At 38.2% G+C, this 11,502-nt stretch overlaps 1 protein-coding gene across 1 annotated transcript; it reads left to right on the top strand.

Annotated features, from left to right (window-relative positions):
- Positions 1-1,089: 1,089 nt before the first annotated feature.
- Positions 1,090-2,483, top strand: fabp7a (fatty acid binding protein 7, brain, a). Its single transcript, XM_040137195.1, has 4 exons — positions 1,090-1,243; positions 1,493-1,665; positions 1,780-1,881; positions 2,170-2,483. Exons 1-4 carry the CDS (start codon positions 1,171-1,173, stop codon positions 2,218-2,220), a joined length of 399 nt encoding a protein of 132 aa, XP_039993129.1. The 5' UTR covers positions 1,090-1,170; the 3' UTR covers positions 2,221-2,483.
- Positions 2,484-11,502: the final 9,019 nt, after the last annotated feature.

Genomic DNA, 11,502 nt, shown 5'->3' with positions numbered 1-11,502 from the left:
ACAATAAAGGTATACAGTTGTAATTGTCAGTCATGTCATGTTAATAACTCTTAAGATCAATCATTGTATGTAATATAACAGGAATCTGTGGCTTCAATACCTATTCTGACAGATTTTTAGCCTTGCTGGTGGCATGGCTTTATGAATGGTAATGTCAGTTGCTCCAGCAATTTGGTCCAGATTGTAATATCCCAACAACCATAGACATGCTTGGTTTCCAGAAGATGGAGCCTACTCATCCCCTGATTTTTCCTCTTGCGCCACCATGAAATCTACACTTGTGTTTTTTTTTTTTAGTGAAATATCTCAACTACTGTTCGATGGATTGCATTGAAAGTTAGTACACACTTTAATGTCCCCCTCGGGAAAATTAAATGTGTGAAAACATTAGGATAGGAGTGAATAAATTTAAGGGCTTAAATTTAATCCTTAACAGGCCAAATCAAGCTTTATGAAGTGTCCCAAACTTTTATATGATTTTAGGAAAAAAATCATTATTGCCAAGTTAGATTCTCAATAAGAAATAAGAGTCCTGTTGGTAATTTTGAAAGATGAAAGAAAGTATTTTAATACCTGAAATATATGTAAATTCAAATAAAAAAAAATAAAAAAAATCCAATAGGACTGTGAAAATCCTCAAAGGGGACAGAATGTCTTATAGGATTTTTAGCGATGAACAGGAATCCTACAGGATTCTGTTGGAAAAGGTGAAAATCCCTTCGGCCTTGTTGAATAGGGAGTCCTGATAGCTTTGGAAATCGTTCAAACTTCTCTGTAGCGCCATCATCAGGTCAAAGTTACAGTTTGTCCAGTGTTTTTTTTTTTTTTTTGTTTATGACCAAATTCCCGCAAAGGTAATGGCAATCACCCCAGCATGGGGGTGCTTTATTTACTTATCTGATTTTTGTTCAGTGTTAATTAGCAAATGTTAGCATGCTAACACGCTAAACTGAAACAAAACCGAGAAAAGAAAAAAGAGAACCGTTTGTAGTAAATAATTTCGGCCCACAAAGCGCCCGGGAGCGTCCAATCAGCGGCCACGCCGCAGGTGACGTCCCCGCTCTTTGTAGTACTAATTTGGCAGGAAGACGCGCTGCAGGAGTCACTGCGCGGAGAAGCAGCGGGTCTCTGACGGTCTGACGCCGAGCTGGACCAGTAACCTCTGCAAACATGGTCGATGCTTTCTGCGCCACATGGAAACTGGTGGACAGCCAGAACTTTGATGAGTACATGAAGGCACTCGGTGAGCAAGTTTGAATTGATTTTTTTTTTTTTTTTAAGACAGAACTTGATGTAGTGTGAGCAAACTTGTGTGCTCGCAGGCTATACTTTTCTACATGTATGTTACTGGGATAGTAGCATCTTATTTTTGCTCACATGTCTCAATTTTAAGTAAGGAAACTCAGTAAAATTCACAGTTATTAATGTCATGGTTTGTGATGCATCAGTGAAGGCTCTGTTAAAAGGGGATTTATTCTTGTTTGGGGAACAGGTGTTGGTTTTGCCACAAGACAAGTCGGAAATGTCACCAAACCAACAGTAGTGATCAGCCAAGATGGGGACAAAGTAGTGGTGAAAACCCTGAGCACCTTCAGAAACACCGAGATCTCCTCCAAGCTGGGAGAGGAGTTTGATGAGACCACACCCGATGACCGACATGTCAAGGTAAGCCGGGTCCCTCTTGACAGTGCACAGACACTTGTGTGGCTGATAAGTTAGAGATGTGCTGTTGGTTGAAGACTTCCTCTGGCGTTCTAAACACACCGTCTCCGTCTGCAGTCCACCTTCACCATGGAAGGAGACAAACTTGCGCAGGTGCAGAAGTGGGACGGGAAAGAGACCAAATTTGTCAGAGAAATCAAGGACGGGAAGATGGTGATGGTAAGCTTAAAGACACACAACTTCATCAAGTATGATATGAGCACCTACAGTGAGAAATTAGGGACATCTATTTGTACCTGTCACTATGGTTACATCTACCAGTTTATGGATCCCCTTTGCCGCATAAAGTGCTCGTCGCCTTTCCTTTTTGTAGTGGTGCAATAACTGATATCATATAACTCAAATGGATTGAAGGAAAACCTATCCACGATTTCTAGACTTTACATTAAAAGCTTGTCATCGTGTATAATGAGCTGCCTCTTGCTTTTTCTCGTCTCCGCTTCACAGACCTTGACCTTTGAGGGGGTCCAGGCCGTCCGCACGTATGAGAAAGCCTGAACTTTGAGGCGTCCACTTGAAAGAGCAAATCATCCCAGCACTGCGAACGATCCGGAAGGTGTTCATCTGTTTTGTCTTAATGGAAAAAAAATGTTGTTTTTATTTGCATGCTGTGATTTGCACTTCATTTGTTGTTTTAACTTGAGTTAAATATTTTGGAAAAAACTTTTATAAGACCTTTTGTAAGAAATTCAAAATGTGCAAGGCCTGAACTGCTGTCTACATGTGAAAAAGGGAAAAAATAAACTGCCTGACTAAATCTTTTTAATGCCTCAGACATTTCAGTTGGTATTTAAAAGTCACCATAGCACCATCAGTACCGCTTTGTCTCAACAGCACACAGGATGTCTCTGTTTCTATTAACTTTGAATGCGACCCTGCGTATCTTTTCAAATATGTCAACCCAAAGCGGAGGAACATTGCAGTCCCTGTGATGGTTCAGTTCCAGGTGACAGCTGCGGGGTGACGGTGCGGGCCAGAGCCGGCCGTGCAGCAGCAGCAGCCAGTGTGACCGTTGAACTCATGGGCGTGAATGTCCTGTAGTAACCCCCCAGATGGTCAGAGACTGCTAGGAGCTGGGGGTGGGGCGGGGGTGGTGATGTCACTCGCCTTGGGATAATCCGGTTAAAGATGTGGTGTCATTACGTAGAGGCATCATTCGATGGTGTGGACCAACCGTGAATTAATGCTGCCTCTGGCATGACAGGCAGAGGGAGGACACTGTGCAGGATGCGGACAGTTCGCATCAATCCAGTATTCGATATATTCCAATATTCCGTATGTAAATAAACCTTTGTCCGACTGGTTGTCTTTACATGTAGATATAAAGAAGAGGACTTCACACTGTTTCAAAAGATCATGCTGAATTTAAAGTTTCCTCATCCATCCTCCATCTTTTCCCACGTTTTAAGGAGCAAGTTAAAGTCTCCCGGTCTGTTGCCCTGTGAGCTGTGTCTAGCTTACTGAACAGTGTCACAACAAGTGGCCATTCTTCCCATCTCAACACACACGGGCTGCCAAGTTCTTGGACACCTCTGAATAGCCTGTGACACAAAGAAAATGTGGTAACTGGAGTGGAACTCATTCGGCCGTTGCCCTCCGAATTCATTTCAATCAAAATCCGTCTTTTATGCCCCAGTTGTGGTACGCCAAAACTGCCTCTACTGTCAAACCATTCGCCAAACGTATTTGGGGGTGAGAACAGCTAAAAGACGAGCTCGTTGCGAGTTAATGTCACGCCATTCGCAGCAGCGGCAGTCATAGAAGAGGGAGCTAATGGCATTCCATGACACAGTGGGAGATAGTAGCGTAGTGTCCTCGGTGCTCTTCCCAGGAGAGCAGCAGGAGTTTCCTCTTCGTGAGGAATCTGTGTCAGTGGTGTAAGCTGACCTGTAGTAACCCCTCTCTTGCCTCATTAGGGAAAATGCAGTGTGAGGATTTGACCATCAATGGTTTATCCTCTTTGGCTCCATTGTCTTACTCCTAATATTTCCCATCACACACGCTCGTCAGGGCTGTAGCTACCGTGACAACAATGACCTGAAGAGCAGTTTATATTCTATAACTACACACGTTGTGTGTTTTTTTTTTAAGGCAGATATTGATTTTTTTGTTTTTTGGCTACTTATAATTTTTTAAAATAAAATAAAAGAGAAGAGATTTATTATTCTCCACCACATTTACATACCTGGCAGTGTAGAGAGGAAGATGATATATAATTGAACAGGTAAATGACCAAAATGAAATCTAAAATTTTGTGATTTTTGTGTAAGACTCATAACATTTTACAGAGTTTGGTGAGTGGCTAGTTCATAATTTCTTAGGTGGGTGGGGTTCTGTTGGGGGAATTTGAACTCTAATAATCTCAGTATTTCTAAAATCCTGTATAGCCTTTACACCTCATGAACATATCCAGGTGTGCAAATTCATTGACTCATGGGTTTTCGCTGATTTTATATATTTTTAAGTGATTAAAAAAAAAAAATTCCCTGCAGTTTAGTAGCTGTACTGACCACAAATTATTGCTGTCACCTGAGGGGAAAAAAAAAAAAAAAGTCCTCCACTTTATGTTTTCATGGTCAGCATTGTTGAAGGAAAGACAAGATTTACAAAAGACAGACTTGCGTTGCTATGTTTTAATGTCAAATTGCTCCTATTCACAGGCATAATGAGGATATAACTGACAAATGATACATAATGTGAATTTAACTGCAGGTAAAGAGTGGTTTCAGTAGTAATGGTTCAGGGATAAAACATCATTTTTAGCAAATGTAGTGTATATTCTATTTTTCCATTCATTTAGCTATTTACAATGAGGTTAATTACTTTAATTAGTTATTTAGCTGTAATTATATGATGCAACAATGAGAGACAAATTGGAGCTATTGGTATCAAATACCCTGAATCATAAATTCAAGTATTTGGTGTTTCCATTCTCAGGGATCCAGTTTGGGGGAAAACATTACATTAACATTTCAGAGCATAAAATAAAAACTAACACACATCATGCACATTTCATTCAAAGACTACCAGAAAAACATACAGCGTATTGCACATGTTCACTTGTCAAAATGTCTTTTGTCATACTAGCGACAACGTCGTCTTTACTAAAATCCAATAACTCGTAGAAATATTCAAAGGCAGGACGCTGTGCTGTCAGTTTCGGGACAAAGGACCCACAACTTTAACAGCGATAGTGGAGCGTCGCCATAAAACTCCAGCCGTTACTCTACGGTTACTGGAGACCTAGCTCACTGTGAGCCGCAGATACGGACTACAAAGAGTGTGTTCCTATAGTCTCAATTAAAGCTACGAGTGGATTTACATTTATTTCGGACTCAGATCGGTGCTGAAGCTGTAATAACTGTCTTCTCTGCAGCATATGGAGTCAAATGTAAAGAGCCATATGGGCACAACATTTGGTACAAGCTGACTGAGAATTACTTCACCAGTTTACATCTGAGACCATCTGGACAAACATGTGACGCCCTCTGCAACAAGTTAGAGTGTGATCACATGATGAGCAGATATTATCAAAGAGGTCAACGTTTCAACACTAGACTTAACTTAAACGCCACGTTAACGCCTTTCTATACATTCTCAGAGATTTTAAATACATGATCTGGCTTTGGGTTTATGACCAATATCAGTATTCAAAATCAATCTGACATCTTGTAGCCCTGCCTGTACATCTCAAGTACAGGAAATCTATATAATATAAATCCTGTTTATATCATGCTGCATTTTTAGCAAAAGTAATATGTCATAATAAGATGTGCATTATTATTATGTTTTGTATGCCGGCAGCATGGAATACACAATATTACTTTCAAAGACTTTTATAAAGTTAACCTGGAAATATTTTCTTTGACTGTTTCTACCATTTACATGAACCTGCTCAGAGTGGTTTCCAAAATATGTCAAGTTTCTAAATCTGCGCACAAGCACAAACAGCCAGTGACCAAAGTCAGTCGCAGTTCATTTTTGGTCTATCGTTGTAATTACAGAATGAATCATGACACTTGATGGTAGAAACAATTAAAATGCAAAAAGGAACTCTAACCTCATTCTGAGAGTTCAGGTAATGCAACGCTTCTTATCAGCACCAATGTCAAAATGAGGAGCTGGTGCAGATGTCTGGATGGTACAGTTTCCTAAGACTTTCAATGTCAACATGTCAGGTAGTGTTTCATCAGTAAGATTGGGAGCTCTCTTATGGCACCGTCATTCCTTTTGACGCTTCACAAGTACAAAACGAAAGAAAAAAAACCCCACCGGTGCTGTATCTTTAAAAATGCAAACAGGATCGGTTTCCTTATATTAATGCTGTGTGAGCCCAGTAGGGAAAAAAGTGTGAGAAAAGAAATTTCCTTGAAAATGAATGAACTAATATCAAGAATTATGGAATTATGCGCAAACACTATAAATTTCCAGTTGTTGATTAAAGGGCTTCAAAAACAGGGTATTAAAAATATTGCCGTCTATTTTGCAATGAAGAAAAAAGATAAAACTACACACATGATCAAGCATAAATATTATTGTGCAATTACAGTACAAACCACTTTTCAAGTAAACGTGGGCTTAGAGGAACTGAACCCCTGTCAGCCTTGGATTAGTGATTGTGGCCATTTTCGTACCCTGTTTACAGCACAGTTGAACACATTCAGTACTATGTTACTACTTAAAAAAACTTCACCATTGTGCAGTAGCACAGATGTGGAGCTTTTCTTACAGACTCATTACCAGAAAATGAAGTGAGCAGTAAATATATTAGAAGTATTTTGCATATTTTGCTTCGAGGATATAAATGGATGATCAGAAGTTAATACACTAGATTGTTTTATATAAAATATTCCTATAATATCCACCTTTCAAAAGAATTGAACGGAAAAAAAAAAAATCAGAAAGAGATGAAAAGGAATGACATTGGCTGCATGTAATTGGTACAAGAGCTCAACCAAATCTGGAAATAAAATAACGGTCCATCACCCATCGTCCTCTGCTGTCCAGGCTTTTGTCCTTGAAAACCAACAGTGAACAGCAGCAGCGTTGTCAGCGGCACAGGGGTGTGATGTGACCTTGTCATTATCAGGAAATTGACTACATTGTAAACCTCAGACTGGAGTCAGACTGAAGCTTCAAATGTGCAGCGGTGAGAAGGCGTAGAACGGAAACTGGGCCTCGTCCTCATCCACAAAGAAACACTGGAAGTAAGGCAACTCGTCTGCGGAGGGGAGTGACGGAGGACAGGTCAGTACAGTGTGTTCCTCGCCCTCCTTTGGCATCCGGAGGGAAGACTGAGCTTGCAATGTGACACTTGTGTGATATTTCGGTTATGAGAAAAGAATTTGTACTTACCCTCCATAAGAAAACTGTCTGATACGGCAGGCTCGGCTGTTTAAAAAAGAACTTAATGTTAACCATGAAACAATACAATATTATATGATCTTTAATTACATTATATCAATACAGCACCTTTAACTTTCTCTTCTTTGGCAGCTTTCTTCTCAACAGATTTTTCTACAACAAAAATAGGAATTTTCGTGTGTAAATAAAGTGAATCAAGCTTCAGTGACGCATTTTGAAACTCTCAGACCGAACAAATTCATTACCTTTCTTCGCAGGCGCCTGTATCTCTTTAAGAACTCTGTCCTCTATAAGTAGCCACAAAAGATGAATAACTATTCAACATTCGAACAATTTCCTGACAGTGTTTAATCGCAGACTGGTGATTGGTGATGGTCATTTTCATTAATTTAGCTGATTCGATTATCTCAATTTTCAAAGTTGATAGCACACTGTACCTTCAGCTTTCTCCTCTTTGGCTGCCTTCTTCTCAACGGGTTCTTCTAAAAATAAAAAAAAATAAAAATAAAAAAGACAAAAAGGGTTGTTTTTGCCCATGAATAATTCAGATCTACAGTATACAGTAGTACGTGTACTGTAAACTGTTTGTTTGGTCACTGAGTACTGTACTTAAATACAGGTTCTTGTACTTTACCTGAGTATTTCCAATTTTTGCTACTTTGTACCTCTACCTCACTAAAATTCAGAGGGAAATTTTGTACTTTTTTACTTTACTAAATTATTTGGAAAACATGATGCATTGTTATAGACTAAACTACCAAACAGAATGTAAAATAGTTGGCTCCACCTCGACCATATCAAACAGTAAAATGCTACTTTCACATTAATGCATCAGAAGTAATAGTCCAATGATATAATGTGAGTGTTATTATAATAACACTCACAGGGCACATTGAGGGCACATTTTTCTGCTCTTTAACTTTTACTTTTGATACTTTAAGTACATTTTGCTAATAATACTGTCCTTTACTGGAGTAACGTTTCCAATACAGGACATTTCGTTGTAACAGTACTTTTAAAGCGTGGTAGTGCTACTTCTACACAAGTTACTTTTCTGGTTTTTCATTAAGAACTGTCTCCTCTGTAAATAATCACAAATTGTCACTAGAGACAATCTGTCAAAATGATCAAACGGCCAGTTTAACGCAAAACTAATTTTTCATAGATTTACATAATACTGTAGACTTTGTGACGTAATTACTCAAAGTTGATTGCAAATATGAAACAAACACAAGTAGGCAAGAAATGGATTACAATGTTGTTTCACTGCCGGCAAAGAAAGAGGTAATTTTTCAGAATTCGTGTCCCATGTTATTCTTGAGTGAAGGTCAAAAGGGACTTTCTGTCTTGCATATATAAGTCAGTGTAACTTATATATGTTTTAGCTTCAGGGTATACAACTTGCATGGTGGCTGTAGCTGATCTAGCATCACTTCAAATTTGTTATTAAAAGAAATGCCTCAAAATCCCACAGCAAATCAAAATAAGTATCACAACCAAGAGACCGCTCTGAACCACTCTCTAAAAGGCTGCCATTTATACTGTTTATAGGGTTCATAAGTTCTACCAATGGCTTCAACAATGGTTAATAAATCATTTACTAATGCTTTATAGGTCAATATAAAAGCTACAACAAATTTTGGGTTGCCAGGTTGTGACATCCCACTTTGGCAGTTTGACCACAAGAGCTGCAGATGATGGATCAAAACTTTTCATCACATACTTATTAACACTCATGAATGTGGACTTGATGGCTTATTAGAAAGTAAGAAACTTGTGAGCATTTATTTAGCATTTATGTTTTGCCAACTTTCATGACTGCATCTATAAAACATTATGAGTGATTTATTCATAATTAATAAAGCCACTAGTTACAATTTATAAACCCTTTACAAAGTTTGCCTCATCAGAAAATGGTAGCAACTTCTCAAGGTTGCTCATATTACCAACATGCATGTTCAGTAAGACAATGCAAAATACTGTGACACTGTGATATCAATAAAGATTTATAGACTATAGATCAATGTGCTGTATATCTATAAATCTGAACTTTGTTCTTGCAGACTGTGAAATTGTCTGTGATTTTAGATTTAATCTATGGTTCTTAATTTTAGGTGTTGTCGACAGAACATTGTTAGACTATTTCACATTCGGCAGGAAAACATTATCAGCAGCAGCAGATTCAACATTTATCGTTTCATATTGTGATAAGTGTAATTGCTGTTTCCAATTTAAGTCATTTTTTGCAGTGGCCTTTGTATTGTAATCAGATTACATGTAGTAATCAGATTACCACCGCTGGTTACATGAATAGCCGCCTCTACTGAAGCACGACTAATGTACCTTTCTTCACGCGGACTGGTTTGATCTTTTCCTTCAACGCGGCTGCGCCACCGGGGAGAAAATGTTAATTGATAAAACGTACTATTCTTTTAGCTCTGGAAACTTTTCTGGGGAAAGGGTTGCATCATATTCAAGAGAATATAAAATCTCGACGTGAAGGTCAAAACACAATATGCCAACATCATATAGCCACAATACGTTAACCAAATTTAATGCTGACAGACAGAAATGAAACATGTACCAGTATACTCTTTAGTATAATAAACTAATATTAATAATAGTGATGTCAAATTAATAATTTCTAATGAACCAAACACTGTACCTTTCTTTACTGCAGTAGGTTTTTCCTTTTCTTTAGGAGTCTCTAGTTCTGCAAAAGGAAAACTAAGGTCAAACTAAGGTCAGACAATCAGGACACAGACACACACTGCAGCGTAAACCACAGCATTACCACGACAAAAAAGAATTTCATAAAGCTTAAAGCAGCTTGCAGAGCATGAAGCACCAAAGCTCTTATCAATATTAGAAAGTTAATCTATGTTCAGCAGAGAAACGCTGTTGATTTGTGCCTTTTTTGTTTTTTTTTCTGCAAAAAAAAAGAAAGATCTGAAGTAAGTTTTCACTTGATTGTGCATTTTTATACAACACAACAAAAAAGACTAACCAATACATCTGATGATTGTGCAGAGTGAAGACATTTCATAATTTTATTTGTAGGATGCTCACTTTGCTTTCTCTCAAGCTTTTCAGCCTCTCTTCAAATATAAAATGGACATGTGATGTCATTTTACCATGATACACAAAACCTCTGTATGCAGTGCTTTGCATATCTACCGACTACACCTGTCTAAACAGTGTTGCCAAGGATCGCTGTATAGAAACAGCTGTTTGCCGACGAAGCTGCTGCAGGGAAATCACTGTGCATGACATTCTCTACGATAATTTATTGTTGATCTCATAGACAAAATGCTTGTTTTCCTGCTGAACAATCCAATCAGAGCTTTCACAGAATACCCGTGACCTACATTCTGTGACTAGGTCACTATAATGACAATCCCAGACCGGTTACATGGATTACTGCCTCTACTGACGCTCCACTGATGTACCTTTCTTTACGTGGAGGGGGTTTGACCTTTTCCATCAACATGGCGGCACCATCAGGAAGAACATGCATTTTATAAAAGTCTATTTATAATTATGCTTGGCATATAATTACAGCACATTAAAGGACAATGCCCCACTGCAACAAAGAGCTGTTTAAAAAAAAAAAAATAACTACATATATTTGTCATTTAACATGACAATATGAGATGAAGGGTTTTTTTTGTACCTTTTTTAACAGCTGGTTTTACCTTGGGCTCTAAGTAAATAATAATATAAGCATTTGGTACTGAAGATGCTCTGTGAGTATCTTTGTTATCTAGTTTGGTTATTGTTTCATTAGTAATACTACTGTAATACATAGTTATCATCTAAGTATATATAATTAGATGATAATGGTAAGTTTTGTAAGATACAACCATCTGCAGGCAGATGGCAGTGGCAGGCTACCTTTCGTCTTTAGGAGCGGTTTGGCTTTTTCCTTTCTTGCTTCAGCCTCGGTTTTAGAAGGAGCTGATCCAAATGCAACAACAACAACAGCATCACAGTTCTGAAGTAAGCACAGATGTTTTCTTTGACTTTTTTTGTTACAAGATAAAAGATTTACCTTTCTTCTCATGAGCTGGTTTAGGCTTCTCCTTTATAACTTCTGGTTCTGAGTATAAGACGAGATGAAAATTATTTAAATTGTTATGTTGAGCATAATCATATTTTTGCCAAATAATGGTGGACTGTATCGGCATTACCTTTTTTGGCAAGAATTGGCTTGGCCTCAGGCTCTAAAGAAAAAGAAGGAAAATTAAGTGGCATGATGATTCTTGCTTTTTGAAAATTGATGGATGAAACAAGTAACTGAACTACCCATTGAAGATACATCGCATTTCTTAAAGATGTGATTGATATGTGTAATTTAAATGAGAAACGTGTGCAGACATCTTGCTTGGATATTACAGCTTTTTCAGCTGAAAGGTG

The sequence above is a fragment of the Xiphias gladius genome, chromosome 10 (assembly GCF_016859285.1).
Source record: "Xiphias gladius isolate SHS-SW01 ecotype Sanya breed wild chromosome 10, ASM1685928v1, whole genome shotgun sequence".
Lineage (NCBI taxonomy): Eukaryota > Metazoa > Chordata > Actinopteri > Istiophoriformes > Xiphiidae > Xiphias > Xiphias gladius.
The sequence above is the reverse complement of the archived record's forward strand: the minus strand, read 5'-3'. Positions and strand labels throughout refer to the sequence as shown.